Consider the following 26,058-nt stretch of genomic DNA (forward strand, 5'->3'; position numbering starts at 1 on the left):
ACTTCAATAGTGTACATTATCAATTTTTAAACCCCACTTTAATAGCGTACATTATCAATTTTTGAACCCCACTTTAATAGCATACATTATCAATTTTTAAACCCCACTTCAACAGTGTATATTATCAATTTTAAACCCCATTTTAACAGCATACATTTTAAATTTTTAAACCTCATTTTAATAGCATACATTTTAATTTTTAAACCTAATTTTAATAGCATACATTTTAGATTTGTAAACCCCATTTCAATATAGTCATATTCTATTCACCATTCTGCCCTCTTCCCCAAGTGTACATTGAATGTTCCCTTGTCAGAACAACCACATGAGATGATCCACAAGCCACTGTTTTGACATCTACTCCCAGAAGTTCCTCCACTATCTTGGGCTGAAACAGAACAACAGGAAACTTATTTAACTAGTTTCACATGAATACAGTAACCTTTTTCCATGGTCTCTATATTCCTGTTTAAACTATTTTTACCAGCATGACAAAGGTTAAGACCTACTGCTCCCTTCAAAAGATAAAGCCATTTAACCCTCTAAATAACTGATCAGTTGACCTGACAGAACTGAATCATTTTAATTATACAAACTGTATAATGCAACAGGACAATAACTAACTTAAACTTCTTAAAAATATGTAATATATAAGTAAAATAGGAAAATATTCAGAATTTTATTAAAGTTCACTGTAAAATATAACAACACTTCCTTTTGTCTTAGATTGTTCATATCTTTTACATTATTAGCTTAAAATCTCAAATGTATCCAATTGTTTCATCGTTTAAATAAAACATTCCTAATTGGTTTTATTTTAATAACACCATAAAAAGATTTATGGAACCACACACATAACAAACTGCCTAACCAAGAGAAAAAAAACTAACAAAATAGAAAAATATAATTTATTTAGGTTTAAATTGTTTTATAATCCTTTATTAACCTTCATAGTTCTGTTTTCAAAACCTCTCTCTCTCTTTCCTTTTTTCTCACTGAAAGAATTCAGTAACAAAAAAAATACTACTTTGCAATCAACAGCAACCTGTGACTAACCATCATTACATAGATGTAAGGGTCAATGTACTTATTAACTCCCTATATAGCTATCTAAATCACTGTTGTACACAATTACTTTTGTAGCTTTTAAAATCATATTCAGTATAACCAGTAAAAAAATAAACCCAGTTCTCTAGTCAACTACTTCTTCATAAGTAGATTTGATTAACAAATTCCTTTACTTATGATTAAAAAGTTGTTTAAATCCCCTTGTATCATTGGTTCTTGGCTGGAAGTCGTCTATTTTTCACCAATGAACATAAAGAAAAAATATGCATTTTGCGTTGTTAGACTCAACCACTTATTTGAGTAGAGCTTCGAAAGATGAAAATAAGAAAAGGGAAAATAAAAATAAAAAACCTTTTTAGCATTGAATTGGGCAAATGTGAACACTATGAAATTAGCCTAAATACTAGCTGGTCAAAAGTTTAAGACCATACTGAAATGAAACGTTAATCGGTAAACACATAATAAAATTTAGTCATTTGTGTTCAAGCATTATCGTTATCAACATCTCCCACTGACATCTCCTGTGTTACACTGGTTAAAAACAAGGTAAAGGCTAAAAAGTTGACAGAGTTTGAATGTGGCAGAATTGTCGAGCTGCAAAAGCAAGGTCTCCCTCAATATGCCACTGCTGGTGAGATTGGGCATAGTAAAACTACTGTTGCAAATTTCTTAAAAGACCCTGAGGGATACAGAATGAGTATTTGAAGTGGTAGGCCAAGAAAATTTCGCTAGCACTAAGCAGAAGGATTCAACGGGTTGTCCGGCAAGACACCAGCTGATCATTGAACCAGATTAAAGCCCTTATGGATGCAGAATACAGCTCAAGAACAATAAGACGGCATCTACGAGAGAAAGGCTTTAAAAACCGTAAACATCTTCAAAGGCCACGCCTCCTTCCACACCACTAAACAGCTTGGTTAAACTTTACTGAGAAGCACCAAACATGGGACGTAAAAAAGTGGATGAAAATTTTGTTCTTTGATGAGAAAAAAATTTAACCTGGATGGTCCAGATGGCTTCCAACGTTACTGGCACAATAAGGATATCCCACCAAAGACATTTTCTACAAGACACAGTGGAGGAGGTTCCATCATGATCTGGGGTGCTTTCTTCTTCCATGGAACAATGGAGCTTCAGGTTATACAGGGGGGTCAAACAGCAGCTGGCTACATTGGCATGTTGGAGAGAGCATCCTTATTGACTGAAGGCCCTCGCTTGTGTGGAAATGGCTGGATCTTTCAGCAGGACAACGCTGCAATTCACAATGCCTGCAGGACAAAGGACTTTTTCATGGCAAATAACGTGGTTCTTTTAGACCATCCAGTACGTTCGCCCAAATTGAACCCAATTGAAAATGTTTGGGGGTGGATGGCAAGGGAAGTCTATTCCAAACAGTGCATGATCTTCATGAAGCCATCTTCACCACTTGGAATGACATTCCAGCCAGGCTTCTGCAAACACTTATATCGACCATGCCAAAGCAAATGTTTGCAGTTATTCGCAATGATGGCCATGCAACTCACTACTGAGACCTCTTGTTGGGCATTTCCTACCCTGTTTAGGACTTCTTTTTGGTATGGTCTTAAACTTTTGGCCAGCTGGTATTTAGGCTAATTTCATAGCATTCACATTTTCCCTATTAAATGCTAAAAAAGTATTTTTATTTTCCCTTTTCTTATTTTCATCTCTCAAAGCTCTACTCAAATAAGTGGTTGAGTCTAACAATGCAAAATGCATATTTTTTCTTTATGTTCATTGGCCTTAAGATTTTGGCCAGCAGTGTATATAACAGTGATAAAAATTTAAAGTAAGATGCTGATGGAAGCTTAAAAATAAACTCTTGTTTGTACATGCATTTCAAATGTTCATGTAAAGCTATGTACAGTATAGTATACAGTTAGGCACACTAACTGTTAGGACCAACTTACCTGAGAAACATCATTGTAATCACCATGTCCAAGACATCCATTGGAGCCACTTCCAAAACTTAAGAGTATGCCTCGATCTGGAAAATTGAATAACATTTGTGTTACACTCACTAATTTCATTATTTATCTTTCTTAAAGCACTTTCAAAAGTATTGTGTAAAGACTGTATTAGTTTTCTTTGAAATTTGTTTTTTTATTTGGTTTGTTTGTTTCTTGTTAAGCATAATGCTAAAGAATGGATTGTCTGTGCTGTGTCCACAACAGGTATCAAAACACAAATGTTAGCACTATAAGCCTTCAGACATACCACTGAGACATTTTATTTATTTAATGATACAAATATTATAAAGTATTTGAATACTCAAAAAATTATATTCATCAGATTTTTAACCTGCACTATTAGTCAGTTTATGAGCTTAAATAAAAAGCCATGGACAGAAAGACAGAAATGTTGTGTTGTAAATTATTCATGATTTACGAAATACCTGTTTAATATCTTATGAACCATTTAATTAAAATGTATATCACTACCACATAGCTTTATTTTTCATAACATTCGATATCAACTGAAAGACAGTTCTGTTTGTAGTATAACAAAATGAAGGCATTCTTAAACTTGGTATCTTATGACAGAAAGTTCCATTAATCTTCTGCAACATGTCTACAAGACTGAGTTGCCTCTGTCCAAGCTGAGGATTCAAATTTTATTTATGAGTATTTGTTGTTTACCGATACATTCAGAGAAATTTCTCCATCAATGATTGTAAGTATTACTAAGTTATTACAATTTCTGTTCTTTGTAGAGATTGACATCTTCACACTAATTTTTTTACCCCTTACACTCCTTTATCCAACTCTCTTTTTAACAGATACAACTCATGAAGACCTGGTCCTCATTCACCGATGTGTATTTATTCACACAGCTTTAGCTCAGGAATGTAATCTACACAACTAGCAAATATTGAATTACACTTTCTGTAAGAAACTAATCCCTATTGGAAACACAAGTGAAAATTGTGGTACTAATAAATGAACAGTTATAATATTGGTAATACCTTTTCTGTAACAAAACTTTCACAGTGGAATGCATGTGATAACCATAAACTCAATGAGGAAAGAAAAATTATATTAAGATATGTCAGAGAAAAAGATTAAACCTATGTGTTTCATTAATGGCTAAACATATTCAATATGAAGTCTTTATCAAACCTGTAACCAGATTAGGAAAACTTTGGAATTGTAACACCAGCAGGATAATTGTGTACAAAGTCAGCCCATTATAGAATGGAATAATGACTATAATTAGTAATTTACTGTGTGTCTACATAAAACATGGCAAGCTCTTAATAAAATATTTGTCTCTTGTATACAAGTTAGATGTGTTAGATGAAAAATAAAAACACTTTTGTCCATTGTACATTAGGACTACCCATAGAATCTTTGGAATAAATATCTACAGCTTTCTTGTAGCTGTGTACAAACTCTGGTATTTCCTCTCCTCTACAGTAAACTTCCAACAAATCAGTATTGCAGGGTCAAATTACTACATGGTAACTCTTGGAAGAAATGCATAATATAATGTTAAATGACATTCTGTAAAAGGTCATAGCAAGCATACTCTGACTCCCACCCATATATATATATATATATATAAATACATTACCTGTCAATAGCAGAGTAAAGAGGTTCCCACACACAATCTGTACTATGTGGACTCCAGCTTTCTCTTCCAAAAAAACTGGGTAAAACACTGAAGAGTCAGAGCTTGGAATTTTGGCCTGTGTGGTTCTTGTAGTATCTTCCTTTTCCTTTGTCTATGTTTAGGTTTATAGAAGAATACTTTTAGTAAATCAAGAACATATCAAAATCAGGTGAATACAAGGCCCTCAACCAGTTGCAATATAAAATATTTTGCAAAGGAGTAATTATGTTTATGCAGAAATAAACAAATGGATAAAACTACATAAATGTGAACTGTCCACATAAATTTCAAAAGATATGATGTTTAATATTTTAGGAAAAAAAATGAATACAGAAACAGCATTAGGAGGATATGAGTGTGTTGAATATGGTTCAAACTACATTAATACATTTAGCCTAACATTAAACCTAACACTGGTTACACACTTTAATGACAGTCTCCTTAAAAACTGCATAAACATTTAGAATTAATTAGATCTCAGAATTTTAATGTTATTCATAGAAACAAAGGAATCCATTCACATAGCACAGTATTTAGGGCAAAGTAAGGTTCTGAAACCCAGATCTCAAGCCAATCTGCACCAACATCCTAATCTTAAACTAAAACTATAGTGACAAAATAGATGCAACTGATCCAAAACACATCAGAATGATTCTGTGCATACCTTCTTGCACTGTGAGCAAGGAAACACATTACAATGATTCTGTGCATACTTCCTAGCACTGTGAACAAGGTAACACATTACAATGATTCTGTGCATACTTCCTAGCACTGTGAACAAGGTAACACATTACAATGATTCTGTGCATACTTCCTAGCACTGTGAACAAGGTAACACATTACAATGATTCTGTGCATACTTCCTAGCATTGTGAACAAGATAACATTAAAAATGATCTGAAATTGACAAAGACTCTGATACAAAAAATTTATGAAACAGATGCCCATAAAAACTGGAACCACAGCAATTTAGTACATTCATATATATGTCAAATTTGTGACTCTAACGGACTTTTATGCTTTTAGTCTGCTTGTGGAGGTGTTGGAAAAAAGTAGATCAAAGATGTCAGCCAGTTTACGGACAGCTGCAGATGAACAGGAAAAGGAAACAATGATACCTAGATTTTCCCTAGAAGCCTGATCTTACAAAAACATCACTAAAAAGGCATAAGAATTATGTAGTGCAACATCAGTGTGGTCTTCAGTACATTGAATCAATCATACAAATTGTAAATGGTTTTCTTCATGTAATCTTCATGACCCTCAACTTATACAGAAACCATCTGAGCATTTTTTTCTAATTTGAAAAATAATACTCTGAAGATTTTGGCCATTAATATACCTACGACAGAACAAGGAAAAAGGAAAAACTCCACTTCTGCTATAAAAGTAGTGGTTTCCAAAGCTTTGGCTGGAAAAAACAAATCACATGTAGCAAAAATATAAGTGCCTAACATGCTACTTGGAATAAATTTTCTGAATCACACAGATTCCAGATGTCTAAAATGGAGTCAATACGTTAGCACTGAAATAATTTTTGGAGCCACAACTATGAGGTAATAAAAACGGAAAACAAAAATTTACTACTGTTTTTTTATTTTGGTCATTATCATACATAACATCCCTCTCTTCGAATCAATGAACATTTTAATAATCATCAGCTATCATTGTTGTAGACCATAGGGTGAATTTTACTGTTCATTAGTAACTGGTTTTAATGCAGAAATTTCTTCTTTAATAATGTATACTGCTGTTATATAAAACTAGTTTAAGTATCCAATAAAAATGCTTAAATACATTATCTTCTCTTACTACTGATAAAATTGTAGATTAACTCTCTCAACATGGTCAAGTTGACCATCCATGTAACCCACTTATATTCATTTAGTCTTTATGGACTGAAAGCTTCTAACTTTCAATAGTGTGTACATCTTCACAAAAAAGTCGTAGTTTTTTAGTGAAATGCTTTCAATAAACTAAAATATGTTTCCACAAGTATATCAATTATGTGTTTTGAATAGTCTATGTGCAAAATAATTTTCATGTCCAGATTTTTCCTCATCTCAAAAATGTCCTTTTCTCTACTCTATCTCAAAACAGGTTTGATCAAACAATTTGGCCACATTTGAAATCACAGGAAAGAACCAAAATAAACCTACATTACCCATTATTTTCCTCCTAAAATGACTTCAAATTGTAGCATTCATTTGTCCAATGCAACTTTAAGCTCATAATAATCTACATCTATTTATTTTTGTTGTTGTCCTTAAGTCATATCTATGCCATTATAAGTTTGTGAATCAACTAAAGCATGTGCAACTCACATTATGCTATTGAATTACATTCCCTACAAGCTACCAAAAGCTGCTCATGTGCATGCCTCGCGACACATTTTTATTATATTATTTATTTTATCTAATCTTAAATAACATAAAAAGTTCTCTCTGTTTTTCTTTTCAGTTACTTTAATAATAATATATAAAGAAAAACAGGAAATAAAGTACTTACCCAAACTGTTTTCTTTCTGTTAATTGTCAGCAAAACTCAAGTCTACTTTTCATACTAATATTAATAATACACTAAACTTTTATTTAATTAAATAATACACTAAATAAAAATATAGAATAATAATATGTAGGAACCACAGTAGTATTATAAGTAAAATAGACTGTTACTTGTTTAGAACACAATATTATACCATTTGATAGACAAAAACCTTGACTTTCTTCTGGTGATAGGTAACATTTACTAATATAAGATAGAACTATCAAAAAATCCTAAAAGATATGATGTGACAGGTGAATGTGGCAAGAGGGGTCAGATTTTCTATTTGATAGCACTCTAACAAAATAAAACTGAAGGCTATGAAAATTATGATTTATCTAAACAATAACGATTTTATAGTGAATAATTTACATTTTATTTTATACTTTTTGAAAGGGTGGTATATAAAGTGGAAAAGACAAGATGCCTAGAGAAAATGTGTCACGTATCACTCATGGGAAATTCAGGATTTTTTAAAATATTGCTTCATAGAATCAAAAACTTAAAACTTGTATTCTATTCAAATATGGATTATTAGCTAAGACTTTATGCTATACTAATTGGTATAACATAAACAAAAAGTAGGTAAATTAACTTTTGAAGGTAAGAGACTAAAAGTTTGTGTCATTGCTGAGTAAAGGATACCTGAGGAGAGAAAGTTATACAAAGACAAATACCTCATTTCATGAACAAATACCAGTTGAGGAAACATGGATATACCTCTCCTACCTTCCATAAAATAACTCTGCCATCCCTGGTTAGTCCAGCCATTTGGGTTCTTCCTAGTGAAATGCTAACTATCTCTGTGTCACTACAGGGCAGTGGGAGGTGATGGGGAGTGGAGTAGCTTCCACCCCAGTAGTACACAGCAGAGCATGAGACAGCTGGCTCCATTTTGCACTCCACATCTTTCTCAGAACAGTCTTTTTGAACTAAGTAAGAAAATACCAAAATAAATGTGTTACCATGAAACTATGACCAAATGTATTTTTAATATTAACTGGTACTTAAAAAGGTAACATATAAAAGAGTTACAACTCGCAAACGCAAACTAACGTGGCAGGGGTTTAGTTTAGAGAAAGAGAAATCAGAAGATGATAAGTAAGGCATCTGTGTTTTTGCATGTGTTTCCCAACTTAGTATCTGGGCAATTTCTATGGTTATGTTGTGTTTATTTGGCTTGCAGTGTTCAAAAATGTGTGAAAGTATTTTTTTATGTTCTTTGAATCTAGTTTAAATTTTTCTGCTTGTTTCTCCAATATAGAAGTTGTGGCAGTTGTTGCATTGTATTTTATAAATTATGTTGGTGTTGTGTTTGTTAGTGCAGTTTTCAGATAGTATGGATTTTAGTTTTGTACCTGGTTTTTAAAAAGACTTGGTGTTTACTGGAATGTTGTGTTTTGTTACAAGGTTTTTCCAAATATTTGTTACTTTTTCCCTGATATCAGGAACATATGGTATACAGCAGTGTAAAGTTTTGTAGTTGGTTGTATCTTGGAATTTATTGTTTGTTTTTGTTGTTGGTCTGGGTGTGAGCATTTAATTTTTCCACAACTGCAATGCCCCCTACAGTCCTGTACCCACTTATACTTTCATCCCTAAGACTTATACCCGGCAACAATCAGTTGCAAACTCTCTGTTTGTTAACCTGAAGATGACCTAGTAAGGTTGAAACGTTGTTCTCTGCTTATCAATAAAAGTGTTAATACCCATACCAGCCGTTCCAAGATACATTTTTATTTCAAGTAGGTTTCTTGTCAGCAAGAAATATTTAACAATTTAAAATACCTGACTAAAACACAGTATCTTTAAACAAATCAAAATCAACATGGGAAATGCTTTTAATATGTTAATATAACTAACTGAAAACATGAATTGCAAGAACCTTTAATCCTCATATTACTGGATTGTTTTTATTCATACTATTTATTAATGTTGAGGTCAACCTACTGCATCATATTGAGCCATTTTATTTTTGACCTCCTGTTACAACACTTGGTGTTTATGACATGTTATTTTTTACTCAAAGCATATACCATTCAGTGGTAACTAGTGAAATAAACTGCAATATTTATAGTAGTTTTATTTGCATATATGACTCATAAAATTAAGGCCACTGCAACTAACAAAATTATGGACTAACAAGTACAGAGGGTTGATTACCTTATACCAAAATAATTTTGAATATGTAAATGAATAAGTCATATGACAACCACAACAAATATGTCAAGGCAAACCAGACTGTTTAAAAACCACATCTGGCATAGCTTAGAATTCTGTAAGTAGTCTAACAACAATAAATGTATGTATATATTGCTTATGGGAGCTACAAGTAGTTAATATGTCAATAAGTCACAAATCAGTACTATAATCACTATATTTTTATTAAAATGAATAAGACAGATTACAATCTCTTCTACAAAAGTTGTCTTAGCTTCTCAGACCACTGATAGAGAAAAAAAAATTGCAGCAAAAATAAGTCCTAGATTGTTATACTGACAAGATAGTTATTTAGCAAATAATAACCATATTTTTAGAACAAAAAATTCTAAAAAGAAAAATCAATTAATGCTCAGTTATTGAAACCTGAAACATTTTGATCACTTTTCTTGAATAAATAAATGTTAACTAATGATCACACACAAATTCTGAAGATTTTTCTGAAGAACAGTTACAACTTTATTTTTACTTAAGTTTATATTTAAACAATTGGAAGACATGCAGATGATTGCCTTCTGTAGTTACAAAAAATCACTTATATAGTGTACTAAGATCTGCTTGCACAGAGCTGATAGCTTCTCATACACCGATTTTCATGATAAAATTTATAAAACTGAAAATCATATTAAAAATGCATTCAATTTTTTTATAGTATATAATGAAATTATGACAAAATAGTAAAAAAAAAAGATTGGTTTATCAATAACTTTAATAAAACTCTACCATTATATGCAACATTATTCACTACGTTACTAAGACAAATCATTCACCAGGTAATGCACTGTCAGGATGTTCAGCAACAAACCCTTGTAATTGAACAGGAGAAGAAAAGGAGGGGCGTTGGGAGGACCTAGATTAAAAGTACACATTTGATTTACCCTTTCACAAATAAAATAATAATCCCTTTCATACCACAACCTAGCTACCCCTGTTTATAAAATGTTTTAACCTTTTACAAAAAAATAGCAAATAACAAGCATCCAAGTCTAGTAACCCGTATTAACATTATTTTAACCTTTAAAAGAAATAAACACCCCCAGTTTAGTAATCCGTATTTATACATTAGTTTAACCTTTAAAAAAAAATCACTTTTATACCACAACTTAGATACTCCTGTTTATAAAATGTTTTAATCTTTTACAAAAAACAGCAGAGACATAACAAGCATCCTAGTCTAGTAACCCGTATTTAAACATTATTTGAACCTTTGAAAGAAACAAATACAATAAACACCCTAGTTTAGTAACCTGTATTTATACATTAGTTTAGCCTTTAAAAAAACAATTAGAACACAACAACCACTACTTTACCACAGTTTAGCTACTAAAGTTTATACACCTTGAAGTCAACCTCACTTCAAAAATTTTTTAAACATGATTAGTTGGTTGTAGTTACTCCTCTTTCAAGATACAGCTTAAACCTTGTGTACCTTGATATACATGGAATGGTTCCAATGTCAGTGTAGAGACAATACATCAAGCCAAATATGATTGGCTGAACTATAATTTGTCGGATGGTGGGGCGTTTCTGTGGGTCACGATGGAGCATGCTCAGTAACATTTGTCGAAGTTCACTACTGTAATGATCAGCTATTGGTGCAAATGAACCATGCATTATCTTCAAAACAAGTGCAGGTAAATTCTGTAAAAATAACTCAGATGTAGAAGACAAACAGAAAATAGTTAATATTTAAACATGACTATTTTAAAACAAATTACTGGTGAATATTGAGAAAATGAAAGACTCGTGAACTTAACACAACAAGTAAAACAACAGTGCAATTTTGGCAATTCAGATGAAAATACTCGTAAAGTACAAAAGAAAACTACCTCTTCTTACCATTTTGTTTTTACTTTTAAATCTGATGTTTTATTTAGGTTAAGTCCTCTGATACACCAATACTAAAGTTAGCTTCCATTAACTGCAGTCTTTTACAAGACAAACAGAAGTACTTGGTAATAAATGTATAATGTTTAATAGCAACAAGGGACATGTTGACCCATCTTGGCTGTCCCATCCTCTAACTAAAACTATTTTTAAAAAATTAAAGTTAGCCCTTATCATTGATAGATCTATCAAGTTTTCTTTTAAACTGACTTGAATTTACTGCCTTCATAAGGCAACCAGTTCCACAGGCCAACCACCCTATATGAAAAACAAAAATTGTCTTAACTGAAGACAGCTTCTACCTTGCCTAAATCTGTTTGTGTGCCACAGTTCTATAATTATTCCTTTTAAGTATGAAAAATGTTGATGTATCAATATTATCAACAGATACACATTAAAAGCTAATATTTGTTCCTGTCATTTCTAACCAACAAGAACAAAATAAGTGGGAAACATTTCTAATTTTAGTCTTTTCTTCAAAATCTACTCTTATCTTCTGCTCAGTGGTAAGAAATGTTTTTATTTTTCAAAATTTCATTGAAACATAAAGGTTACCTCATAGTGTGAAATTATTTCTACTTCTAACTTTTTAATGCAAATTTATTACGTTACCCAATGTTGAGAAATATTTCACTTCGAGCATTTTGTGATAACTTATTCTACTTTACTCAGCATTGAGAAACATTTCTACTTTCAGCCTCTCATTGAATGGACGTCATTACCCGACACTACATTGTTTTTTATGGATGGACATCTTTACCTCACACTACAATGTTTTTGGTTTTTCTGCTTTCACTCGATTAAAGACTGCACTTAGGAACAGCTTACGAAGATTAATCAGTATTTCTATCTTTCCTATCTGTTAAAAGAAAAACAACATCTGTGTTTATCAAGTCTAAAACTGAAAAGGCAGACTTGTTAGGTAACATAATTTGGAAGGTATATGTTATTTTCAATCTAACATTCGCATAGGATAAACAATCAAGTTAAAGATCTGAAGGTTCCTAATTGAGAACTATTGATCAAAGAGAGGGCAAAATTATCAAAACCTACCTTGTACAGTTACTGTTAACCAGACAGCATGATTTATGATCAAGATTATAACACCAACACAGCAGAAATTGTATTGTGTGTTCAAGCCCAGCATATTAAACATCTTTTTTCAAGCCCTGGTATTATAATGAAAATTAATTATATCTGAAAATACACACGACTGCTTTAAAGGGAGAAAAAATATGGTGAATATTTTACCTAAATGTAACTAGTATGCAACAGTGAACACATAGAACCTTCTTCTCTTACAGTAACAACAAAAATCTTTTGTCATTTTTAAATTTTTACAAATGTATTTGTTTCATCTTTAATTAAGCCTAAACTACTGTATTAAATATCTTCCCAAATTCCTTTTGTCATCTCCATCTACTCACTGTGGCTTCAAATGGCCTTTTCAAAGTTAACAGTTCATACAAAACACATCCCAGGGCCCAAATATCACTTTTCTGGTTATAGCTAAAATGTTGTTAAGGTGGCAAATCTCAAAATTCTCACTTGAATAAAACCCACAAAGAACACATTCAATTAAAAATATATATTTATTTATATTTATTATTTAATGAAAGATTCACTAAAGACAATAAAAAAAAAACAGGATTAATTCTGGTAGCAGCAATCTTAGGCTCAGAGCATAATGATAATGAAGACAAAAACTATGAGGATTCATCTTTCAAAACATTTAGCAATTTTAAAATATTAGTATCTTTCAATCAAAACCTTACCAAATATGGTAGTTTTTGAGTAACTTGATTACATAAGATGAATATTTAATGAAAAGATCTTTTAAAAAGAACTGTCACAAGGCTTCTTCACCTTAAAATGCATCATACAGATATAACCTTGACATTTTCCAATGAATCTATATGAAACTTCATTATTAAAAGACAAGTGACTATACAGTTTAATGGCATATACAATTCTCTTTTATTTTTTGTCAATTTCATTATGTAAAGTAGTTTATATCAACCTTCTATATCATCACAACTGAAAATCAAATTTCAATATCCATAGTATTTGAGTTTAACAAATAAAACAATAAAAGTGTGTGCTAAACCTAAAAAAAGAAAAGAAAAAAAATATATATATAAATATATATGTATGTATATAATTCATTTGTTCAATCTTATTAAAATATTACTCTTAACATCAGGAACCATACATTTCTTTCACACTTAAACATTTCAAGTATATCCTATGTAGTTTGGAAATATGTTATATCTGAAGTTTCTCTGCATCAAATTTAACATTTTCTAGCCACTATCTCAGGACTTTTATGGAAATTAATTTACTACATTTTAAAACTTCTGTTTTATCAAATTGCCTATGAAAAAAAAAACTGAAATGTTCAGATTTAAAATTTGTGTTGATGAATATTTTATTGAAATTTGTTTTCAAAAAGTAATTTAAAAAAAACAACTACCACACCTAAATTAGATTTCTTGCTTATACCCCCCTTGTAATTCGTTATCTCAGGAACAGAAATATTTGAACTCCAACCCATGTCAATAAAAATATGTCGAAATAAAAAAACAGCTGAAAATGTGGACTTTGCGATATTTGTTTTGTGGTCAAAATGATATTACTAAATTTTTAAAAATTAATTTTTTCTTTGATCTCCCATCAAGTTACATGTAGGTGGCTCTAGTAATTTAGCTGAAAGCTTATGTATTAAAAACTAAACAAAAGATTAAAATGTGTTAAATTAGTTCATGAAGATACGAGTACTCACACTGAAAGCCTAAAAGGTTATTTGAGATTTTTTTTCATAGCCTATTTATCACCTTTTTTCCTTATGTAAATTGTGAAACTTTCATTTATTAAATCAGATACTTCTCACCATAACAAATCATCAGATACTCCAACTATATCATAATTAAATATTTTTGTTTGCAACGTAGAAGTAATCAATTAATTGTATTAATACTCTTGGTTCATGATGACGAGAGACTCACTTGAAGTAAAAATGTATCTCAGGATGGCTGGTATGAGTATTAACACTTTTACTAATAAAGCAGAGAACAACATTTTGGCCTGAAGATGACCTAAGAAGGTCGAAATGTTGTTCTCTGCTTTATTAGTAAAAATGTTAATACCCGTACTAACCATCCTGAGATACAATTCTCTTGGTTGTTTACTTTCTCTATAATTTGAAACTAACAAGTCTTACAGTGAAACCTGTTTAAGATTAGTAGGGATCATTTCGAAACTGTAGTACAAACTTATGAGATACAGCGATAAATAATACTATTTATTTTAAATTGTTTAGTTGTATAATATTGTAACATTAATATCATGAAAAGAGTTATGGAGAAATTGTATAATGACATAGTACACAGCTGTGTAATGTCATGGTTTTATTTTAATTTATATAAATTTACAAAACAAAAGTTTAGGATTAAAAATATTCAATGGCTATCATGTGCCATGTCTGAAGGATTTGTGTATCTATTATTTTAATTTTCAAATATTAAATTTTAATGAATAAAATTCACAAGTAAACAATATGTCACTTGGTGAAAGACAATTAAATAATAATGCTTCCAGAGATTTCCATTTAAAGTTTACAATAGACAAACATACTAGATTAAGTTTATCAAATTTACAGAACATTGATATGTACATGAATATCATCTTTACTTAATAATAAATATTTCTTACTCAAATGACTGAAGATATTTTTTTAAATTCTGTACACTGTAGTACACAGTTTTTTTTATATATAGGCCTTATTTGGAGTTTTGTGTAGTTTTAGTGCCCTTATCTTACAAATGACATTGAGCTGTTGGAAAAGACAGAGAATAGAACTATTAAAATGTTTGGGGTTATTATTTAAGGATAACCAATGATCCTCTCTTTATGGATCAATTATTTTACCAAAAATCATGATGTGAATTTAACACATGAATATTCAAGAAATTTGACAAAATTTTAGAAGCATTAGACCTTTGTTGCACACAGAAACTCAGATATTTCGTTCAAGTAATTTTGTGAATTTACAAAATCCTTACTATGACAGTTTGAGTAAAAAGTGATTTTTATGCTAAAATAAAAATTCTTCTTATAGTTTACTACTATTCATCACACTTTATGAAAAGGATACTGTTTGCCTTCACAAAGCTCTGGAGAGATGTAGCAAGGTGTTCCAACAACCTACCAAAGAGAGAGAAAAGCCAAATCAAAACAGACTACTTTAATTTGCACTGAATGTTACACAACTTAACAGACTAAGACTAATATAACAGTTTTATTTTAAATATAAAAACACAGTAGGAATAATACAAAAGTCCTTTAATGTCTAGCTTTTAACTCTGAATATCTTTGTTAGTTGTAAACAAACATAGACACAGTTGCTGACATTATGGGGTGTAAGGGGACACAACTGGTGTATCATGAAAACAGATGCTAAACTACATGAAAACTAAAAGTATTATTTCCAAATTGTTGTTGTCTGTGGTCCTTGTTACCTCCATTTGCAGCCTCAATAATGTCAAATGTATTCGTCACTGTAACACTGTACATTCAGTAAATGTAGTTGAACAATGCACTTTACATGATACATGGATATATCTGTATTTTAATTACAATGTTCAAACTCAAAACTATGTGAAACTTCTGTTATTTGAAGGCTGCGCCTTTTAACATTTAAAAATACTTGAAAATTACCATTGCAATACTTATGATACAAACACCTACTCTAATCTTAAAATTTTCCGTAGCCTAACGTAGCAGTTAAAAAAAAATGTAAAAACATAAAGTTTTAAGTACAACATTACTGTGCTAAGTAACAAAAGTCTTAAAATTAGGAGTAAACATAAACATTTAACCTTTTTACCACCAGATAATGTTTTAAAGAACTTCACTCACTATCCAACAGTTTATTTTCTGAATCTCAACAAAGGAATTAATAAACTATACCTAAACCAAGTTGATTTTTACACGTTTATCTGCCTTTCCACAGGCAATTTGTTACAGAGGTAGAAATATCCTAAATTTTCAGCAGGACACATGTGTGTGAGTTCCATGTGGACTCACAAATCGTCTGTTTTTTTACTGTCCTTCCACTAGGATTCTACAGACTTGCACAGTAATTCTGTGCTTGCAAGATCACAGGTCTTATTCTTAGCTAATTTTATTGTCATCAAGTCATTAAAACAATCATTTATTAGTTTTGACTTTTGACTGCCAGACATCCTTAATAATTGCCATCTGGGAAAATCCACATTCTGGTTCAGCAGATGGCATGGAAATCAACTGCATGAGGCATAATAAGGCCAGCACTCTTGATCCAGGGAAATGTTTACCATCCTCAACAGTAATTTGACTTAACATGTGGGCCCACAAATCCACTTGCACTTGCCAGGGACTCATCTGACTTGGCAAGTCTTGTGGCTTTGAGCAGTGTCTCGTGTAAGTCAGCTTAGCAAATATCAGCTGCAATGTTGAAACCCTTAGCTTCCAGCAGAGCACCAAAGTGGTCCAATAGTGTTTGGAGTTCATTATGGCCATAAGATGACAATGCTTCCTTGCTTTTAGGTCAGTTGCTTGGTTCAAAAATTTGAAAGGCACCAATAAAGTCCTTATTAAATTCTTCAAATCTCTCATTCAGTTATGTGACAATTTTACCTTTGAAGATGGTAGTTTCTTCAGCCACGGAATGAGCAACTGTCTCTTTTTGGCACTTTTTGAGCCTCTGGTCCTTGTCTGACCACTAATAGCAATCACCTTTCCTCTAAGTAACCACTTGCCAGTTTGTTAATATGTTGTGAGCTCTTTAATTCAGATTGCCCAGCTTCTCTTTGCAAACAGCGAGTTTGTCAGAAACAATGTTCACAGAGGCAGAATTGTCTTGCATTTTAAGACTAAGAGATGTCAAAACAGGCAAAACTGCCAAGAGTATGTCCATGTACAGGATGAATTTAAGGCTTGTCAAAGTACTGTATAATCCTGCAGCTTTCTGTTCATGTTCCCCTTTGTCATGCAGCTTTATTTGATACAAATGCTCCCGCTAAAGCTGGCCAGTTATGAAAAACCGATTCCAGAGCACGCTCTTTGTAGGCCACCCACCAGGTTCCTGTCCCTTTTGTTGGCTTTACCAGCTTCTTTAAGGCCAGACCAGTTCTGTGGCAAATTGTCATAAAATTTCCATAGGTTTTCCAAAAAGGTTTTGATACTATCAAGGTAAAAGATGTCCTTGATGGTCTTCTTAATTGCAAGTTCCAATCTGTGACTAACACAGTGGATCCCTATCAAATAAGGTTTTTGCACCTTCAATCTGTTGACAAGTCCTTTACTTGTGCCAAAATTGACAGCTGCCCCATCAGCTGTTAGGCATACAATTGATTCAAGCCAGTTGGGAAACTTGCCATATATGGACAATGCTGCAAGTACAAAAAAATTAGTACCCAATATTAGTTACTTTCTGTGAAAAAAAAGGAAATTTGTACTTTGGAAAATTCAATTGCTCCATTATCTATTACGCTAGTTGTGTTAGGTTAAGCTCCAATTCTGTCAGTGGTAAATACATGGTTCTTCTTGGTTTAAATCAATTGAAAAATGCTCGAGTTTTCACTGATGTATATTAATAATGGAATGACTATGTAAACATGAATTAAAACAAATGTACATGAAATATTGTCCATTTTAATTTTTCTTAATTAGGAATTCAGGATAAATCCCCAGAAAATTCTCATCCCAGGTAATTAAGAAACCTTTACCTGAACTAAGTGCCTGTAGCAAGTGTTCAGAATCAGCCTTTCTCAACTGACTGCAGACACAGGAAGTTTGTTATTGGGTAATAGTCACTGTCCAAGTATCTTACATAGACTATCTCCTGCTCAATGTTGGCAGTGTCTGTTGAGCTGTCAGTCATAATGCCAAAGAATAATGAGGTGTGCAGATGAGATCTGACATTAATTCTAATTGTTTCTGCACTATACTTCATAAAGATAACTGCTTGTTTGTCATTGGCATAATGTTCTGTTAAGTTCATACCAAAGTTGTGCTCCTGCAGCAACAGAAGCTCTTGAAAATTGCTGAATGGTTTGGCATTCAAAGCCATATAAAGGGCAGTCCTGAACAGCACAAGCAAACGATCTTTCTCAGTCTGGTTAAGTTTGCTCAATTCTTTCATCATGGGAGTTAAATCAGGTGTTTCTTTTGCTGTATTAGCTTGACAACTTAGACTGTGGGCACAACTGTTTTCATGCTCCTTAACAGCACTTGCTCTCAAGTTGGAAGATCCTGTTATGAAGGTGTTCTTCTGCCTTCCAGTACTTTGGTCATATTCCTGACAAATTGAGCAAAACATCAGTCTGGTAGCATTATTATACCCCAGCCATGGTCGGCCTCTATTCCATTCATCCTGGAAATGACAAGTAGGCTTAGTGCTAGTACTAGCAGTAACAGTCTTTGCTTTAACACTTGGGCTTGGGTCATCAAGCTTGAGTTTATTCACTTGGGTTCCATAGTATTGTCTTCTGATTCATTAGACTTGCTCGTGAAGCCAAACTGAAATAGATCGTGAGACTTTCTCGTTTTATTACTATCAGATGTCATGGTTAGATTGTCAAGAATGTTTGGCAGTCATGTGACTATCCGGGACAGTACGGAAAAGGCTACCTAAAAAGCACATTTTGTGAGTGTTCATGACCGTTTTTTTGAAATTTGCTTTTCTTGTCTTAAATTAATTCTTAAATTTTGCAAATTATTTTCCACTCGTTATAAAATATACTTTTAAGCAAAATCTTTGGGCTGTACATACACAGCTTTTGCCTCACTTATTTTTGAGAGGACAATGTATTTGTGTCCGATATGTTAGGAATATGACCACCAGTCCCAATGTCCAGTGATAGATGGGAAAGTGCCAGTGAAACTTGATTTTTTAACGGACATGTCCAGCTTTAAATAGAAAATTTCGAACCCTGTGTTACAATAAAGAAAATAACTTTAATAGCATTTTCACTTGCTGTTTAACATTATTTTACAGGTTTCTTATAAAGTTAGTGTTAAGCAGCATATTAGGTCATGGTAACTTTTTTACAGGGACATTTAAATTCAGAGCACGTAAATAAACACATTTTTTTCATTCTTCTAATCATACTATCAGCAAAGAAACATTAAATTCAGATAAATATAGAACTTAGCACAAACAATTTAAATAAATACTTCATTTTTTGCAACATTTCAGGCAAATGCTCTATAAGATGATATTAACTGTTACAGAAAAGTTAGGCCTAACTTCTTTGTAACACAATATACATGCCCAATAAAGAGCACCCATTTGAAATAATACAATAAAAAGTTTTCATTAGATTTGTGTTAGTTTGTTTATTTATCAGAACTGTGTTTTCCAAAAATTCATTTACTCATAAAAACACTCACACTTGAAGCCTTTGTTTTGCTGTCCAAAACTTTAGAAATACCAAAGTCTCCAATTTTCAGTGTGTCCTTCCTTTCATTCAACAAAATATTCTGACTTTTCAGGTCCCTATGAAGAACTTTACGAGAATGCACATGGTCCAATGCCATCACAATTTGTATGAAAAAATTAAGAACCTCCTAGAGAGAAAAAGGAAAAGAATTTAGAAAGTTTTTGAAAACAAAAAGTTATGAAAAGTATCAATAACTTCTGAAAGAAGATCAGAACTAGAACTAAAATGAGTTTCCTATAAATAAAAAAGAAGCAAAACAGATACTTCTCAATTTTTAGTTTTTATGTTTGTGCTGTCTGTAATTATTTTTGTAAAATTGTGTATAGTTAAATATACAAAGTTATGTATGCTTACATTAAATACAGTACCTTTTCTTTTAACAAATATATTTTACGCTTAGATTATATTATTTATATTTAGATTATTTCACATTGCATTTGATCAAACTAAGCCCAGAACAGACATGTGAGCTTTTCTTCTTCATTCAAATAAAAGTACATTGTTCCATTTAAAAAGTTTTCAGTTGTGAAGTAAGATGTTATCCATTTCCAAGAAGCTTTTGTTAGACGTCGTTCAACATTTCAAGCTCTTTATGACAAACAGCATTACTGTGAGGAACTTAAGTCCAATGCAACTAATTCTTTTTCCAAAAAAAAGGTTATATTTTCAAGACTATAACTCAAATTAGCAACCAAAGGCACATAAACTGTACTTAATGTAATAGACCATATACAACCACAAAGATAACAGACAAAAGTTTGAATTATGAATATAAATGGTTCTGTTTTATAATTCTCTGTCTGGTATTTATTTTCTTGGCTTCAGAAGGGATGGAGAGACAAAATGTGTGTCATTCACAAGGTAATTACTTTCATTTATCAGCAACTTTAAGATTTCTTATCCATTTGAACTCGGTCTTTGGAAAGGTCCATCTGAGTAAAACTGTTACAGCTAGTGGTATTTCCATAGCCTATTCTTCCAAAGATGGTAACTATACCCATAAGTAACTAAAGTGGGGGAGGAAGTCAAATAGGGGATCATTTCTCTATTTTTTTTTTAATGGTTAAAATGCTTTTCTGAGAGAGGGTTCTTCAAACAAACTGAAAGGCTAAAACAGGATTAAAATTATTAGACTATATAAAACCCCTTAACACTGTGAACTCTGGTTCTTAAGGGAAAAATGGTGGCTGTTATTGGCAATGTAATTATATCTACCAAAAAACAAAATAATCATTAAGCCTAATTCCATCTTAAAAGAAATATGCAGAAGCAACAAAAAGAAAACTATAATTAAAATCCAGAGCTTCTATTGAAATCATTATCAGTTGGCCTAGATCTTTTCTTTCAACAGCATTAATTTATTTATATCTTACCTTTCGAGGCTGCTGAATCAAATCATAAACTTGTAAGTAAATAGTCTTTTGTTCAAGCAATGTACAAAACACTGTCATCTTTAAACTTGAGCCATAACATTTGTTGTATCAGCAATTATTTAGATTTCTCCTTTTCAGCAGTCCCAAGAATGTCAAGCATTACACAAGTAGGAGGAATTTTGGCGTTACTATAATTAGCACTGCTTGTTTGTGTAAAATATTTTGTTTGTTTGTTTATACCAACTGTTTCAAGCCCAAGTAAGAACTGACACGTTTGGATTCCAATCACTATCAATTTATTAAAACATGCATTTAAAAACTATTTTTATTGTCAGGAGAACTAATTAGGTGCAAATATGTGATCCAAGTAGTCACAATCATGTGAACTACTTTTTTGACATGGAGCAAGAGACACTTCAAGTTTAACAATGAGCTGAGTAAATAAAAAAATGAGATTACCACAGTGTACCCAACCATGTCCAACCCTATGATATGGCTTTACTTGTGAGAGGGAAAGAACGTGAGAGTTTTTGAGTTGCAATAGCACTCAACTTAGCATGCAAAAGATCTCACATTCAACCCCATGCCAAAGAAATTACCATGTTAATACATAAAAAATCTACAACATCTAATGATTAGAAGGGATTAAATTATCCTATGGGTCTCTTAAGTGTTAACAACATTTTCAGTCACAATCACAAAAATACTGTTCACGAGACTTAGTATGTGTGGATTCAGGAGTGACAGAAGTTAACAACAGAAGTGAAACCTGAAGTGTAAAATGTAGAAAGAAAATAAGAATAATATTTAAAACAACTTCAAAAATAATAATTAATACTTGATTACTTGTAACAAGGTAGGCATTAGTTTTGTAACATTGGCTAAAGCTTGTACACCCAGTATTAATCACAAACTGTTTATATCCATTTCTTTGCTGGTGGTGCATTTTTCTGTCAGACAAAATGTTATACAACCTATTATTATAAAGCTAATAGACCTATCTTACTTTCTGTAGCTCAAAAACTGTTCATCTAAGATCACGAAAATTTAATATACGAGATAATGAGAAAGGCAATTCCAGTGCACCAAATAAATTGCACCAGCAGGTGCTAAGGTACAAGTTGCATGCTGGTGACTCTACTGAAACAGTATCAAACATGTCACACTTTATTTCTGCTATTAGAAATGACCCATGGCAGTTGTCAGTGTTTCTTGAAACAGAAAACTCCAAGATGCACCAAAAACAAACCTTTTCCTTCATTTCCACCATGAGTTGTATTTTGTAAAGTATTACTACAATCATAATAATATTAATAGTTTAACATTAAGAAAACAGCAAAGTGAAAAGTGAAGAAAGAAGGGGCCCATTCAGCAACAAGGTTTATGGAAAGGTGAAAACAAATTTGAACAAAAAGTGTTAATATTCTTACAATATAAGGCTCCACCCAACATTACATGGACACATTTTCAGGGACTTGGTAAAATACACATAACCAGCACAGTGTATGTCTATATCTTACCACTGGTAATATTTGGCTGTTGATCTACCTCAATGGTTTGAATAAACAGAAATCAGCTTTAAAACTGATTACAAGTTTGACATGCAAATTTCATGTGCAATTTTTTTTTGGCATTGTGGTCATGTTTCCAATCATATCATTTGTTTATTTATTACATATTACAGCTCTTTGTTGATTAGTTTTCAAATTATGGACAGACCAACGAATAACACCAAAAAAACAAAAAGGCAAATTAAAACTCTGAAATAAGATTAAGTTCCTTTTATAAACACTTAACCCACATTTTCATTTTCCAGATATGCATAAGTTATAAAGGTGTGGCAATACAGAAATACAATACGAGTATTGTATCATGAAGATGTGATACGACTGTATAGATACATCATCTGATACAACACAAGTATTTCACAAAATCTAGCAAACTTTCAGTAAACATTACAAGTGTTTTGTACAGAGAAAATCAGAATTTCTATTAAAAGTATTTTTTTTGCTAAAAATTAATGATTCAATAAAAGAAGATGGGTATTGAGTACTACATGTCTATTTATTTTATCAAAAACATTACATGTAAAGTAACATAATTAACAATAAGAAAGGAGAGAGACATATATTAACTATTAACATTAATTTACTGCACCTTCCAGCTGCTGTTTAGTTGATCAAACCTGAGAATTTAAAAAAGACACTGTATAGTGTGAAGCACTTAAGTAAGACAATATTAGTAGTACAAATAATAAATTACACACAGGACTGACAAACTCTGTAACAAACTGTTGGTAAAACTTTTGTATCTAGATATAGGTTATGTAACATATTAACTACTGTGATGGGCTACACATCCCTAGTAGGTTATAAACTAGTAAATTATATTTATGTTCCTTACCTCTTCTTGTAGAAATGCTCCATGTCTTTGTTGCAAATAATCATAGAGGGTGCCACCTGTCAAAAAACAAACTAAAGTATTAAAGAAACTTCACCATTTGTAACAATTTGTAAAATTTAATAACACTTGAAAATATTACAAAGGCAACACATTTTTAATAAGTGCATGTTGAAAATGATAGATTTTAATGCTGAAATTTCATGAAATAATGGAATCTGTGATAAAAATAGATTGAGATTGATGATTTCTTTTAGTTTAACATTGGGAACTTGTGAGAGACTAAAGACTGATATGCTATTTTTATACATCTGTGATTGGAAATTCATGATGGACAAATTAAAAAGTAAATGTACAGTATAATGTGTTTTTATCATGAATGTTAAATGTATATAGAAGGTTAAGATGTACAGATAGAGGGCAATGTTTATGTTACTTAAATAACAGAAAAACTGGTCTACAGAAACAGGTTTATTTTACAATAAATAAAAATTTATACATATAATTATCTACAATCAACATTCTAGTTTGTACTAAAAACTAGACCAAGGTTACTCTATTAAATGTATTTTTAGGATAAGGTACTATTGTTTTGTCAATACAACTGCTATATTTCAGAATATTGTTGTATAAAATTATGGGTATATTTTATGCTAATATTTAAATAAAATTAACAGAAATTCATGTTTCTGTAGCAGTGACTCTGAAAATGTTACATAAAATTAACTGTTAATAATAGAAATGGTTGAGGTAAAGAACTCAAACTGTCCAACAACGACATACAATATCACAGGATACATTCTTCATGAGATAGACAAGCTGAATAAAGCTTTTGCCAATGACTTTGTTATTAACATAATCTATTACCTAAGAATACAAATTAGATTAGTTAGTTTAATGTAAACTAATCACTTAATCAAAATTACAAATAAATCAGTTCATCATGAAAGCAATCAATTAATTGAAGTTAGTGTTTCTGTATCAGCTTATTCCAGCTATCCAAGTAATCAAAATACTGTCATAAGAATTTCTCAGTATTAAGTTTGATAAATGTAAGATAAATAAACTTAATCAATCAGCTTCACAATTAACAAAAATAATCAACTGAACAAAATTACTATTTCTACATATTGTATTTTATTATTCCAGCTATCCAAGTGAGAATAATCAGGTGGTTGAATGTAATCAATAAGCAAGTCCCATTAATTACAAAGTTTTCTACTGATTTCTTTACTGGACTGGTTGAGTCATCAGTTATTTTCCTCACATTCTGCTATTTTTGTATTATTCCAGATAGATCAGTATTACCAGGTTTTGTGTGTCTATTAAATTCTAACTTTTGTTGGTATTTTTGTATCTCCAATATACTGGAATCTACTGGATGGTTTGATGGTTTGGTATGTATTAAGTGTGATTATATCATGTTATGGATTTTCAATACTGTTCTGATATGTTGCTTCTGAGCTTTTACTAACTGTATTCAATACTTTAACCTTTTGTTTCTATCTTTGTAGTTTACATATTTTCTTGATGTTTTTTAAGAAAGACCTTTGATATAGATGTAAGCCTGTAATTTCCTTCTTTACCAAATATTACAGGTATCCAATGTTAAGGAAACTTGGAATGATGTTCTTTGGAATTACACTTTTGTTTCAACTAAGCATCCCATGACCCTTGTCTTCACACTGTTGGGATGGTTTGATTTATAGAGGGAGTGTTTATTTATACCATGGTTTTTTTTTAGAATATATTAAATAGAGTTATGGGTGGGTTATCCATCACATCAGGAAAAAGAAAGCATCATCAACAAATCTTGGAAACAGAGCAGTTGTTATGTAGAAGGACCATTTGGAGGTTACTGAGTGCTAGCAATAAAAGTCCTTCATAAGGTCTTCTTGTTGCTAGTTGTCTTCAAGATTAGAAGTAGGTTGCAAATTCTTTCATTCTGGACATTGCTGGAGCCATTTCATCTTGTTGTCAGCATGTTAGTGAAGAAAACTAGTTTGTGAACTTTAGATAAGCCATAAATGGGCCAGAAAGGATAGTTTTTAAAACTTAAAAAGCCATAAATGTGTGAGGTAACACTTAGTTGTTTCACTATTTCTGTTACAAGATCTTTCTGAAGATTATATAGATGATAAGTTTGGTTTCTTCTCTTGCAGTTAGTTATACAAACATTATGTTTAGGCCTATTATATTTTTAGAACTACATTCTTAATTTAGTTCCTAAAGGTTTTTCCAGAAGTAGAAGAATATATAAAAACAGTATTCCTACCACACTATTTGTCACATTCATTATCACTTCACTTAATACAGAGCTCTTAAGGCTGGCTCAAATGAAATGGACACAGCTGTAGTTAAACACTATTTACATAAGTCATTTGTGAGAACAATTTTGGTGTGAATGCCCTTTACAAACTAGTTAAGTATGATTATAATTAATTATACTTGTT

The 26,058-nt window shown here is 31.6% G+C and overlaps 1 protein-coding gene across 3 annotated transcripts in view; it reads right to left on the minus strand.

Moving 5' to 3' along the window:
- Nucleotides 1–26,058, minus strand: part of LOC143236887 (serine/threonine-protein kinase Nek8-like) — a 38,568-nt gene that overhangs the window by 7,852 nt on the left and 4,658 nt on the right. For 2 of the 3 annotated variants that reach the window (XR_013019785.1, XM_076475542.1), the window contains exons 3-12: nucleotides 23,609–23,664; nucleotides 19,783–19,959; nucleotides 15,503–15,552; nucleotides 12,777–12,858; nucleotides 10,892–11,103; nucleotides 10,233–10,312; nucleotides 7,972–8,174; nucleotides 4,660–4,810; nucleotides 2,997–3,073; nucleotides 271–388 (exon numbers count right to left, since the gene is read on the minus strand). Coding sequence is in view for 2 of the 3 variants with exons in the window: in XM_076475542.1 (XP_076331657.1) it covers nucleotides 271–388; nucleotides 2,997–3,073; nucleotides 4,660–4,810; nucleotides 7,972–8,174; nucleotides 10,233–10,312; nucleotides 10,892–11,103; nucleotides 12,777–12,858; nucleotides 15,503–15,552; nucleotides 19,783–19,959; nucleotides 23,609–23,664 (1,206 nt within the window). In the remaining variant the exon portion in view is untranslated. The remainder of the gene's footprint in view (nucleotides 1–270; nucleotides 389–2,996; nucleotides 3,074–4,659; nucleotides 4,811–7,971; nucleotides 8,175–10,232; nucleotides 10,313–10,891; nucleotides 11,104–12,776; nucleotides 12,859–15,502; nucleotides 15,553–19,782; nucleotides 19,960–23,608; nucleotides 23,665–26,058) is intronic. The other variant, XM_076475543.1, reaches the window with a different exon arrangement.

Source organism: Tachypleus tridentatus, chromosome 13, assembly GCF_004210375.1.
Source record: "Tachypleus tridentatus isolate NWPU-2018 chromosome 13, ASM421037v1, whole genome shotgun sequence".
In the NCBI taxonomy this organism is placed as follows: Eukaryota; Metazoa; Arthropoda; class Merostomata; order Xiphosura; family Limulidae; genus Tachypleus; species Tachypleus tridentatus.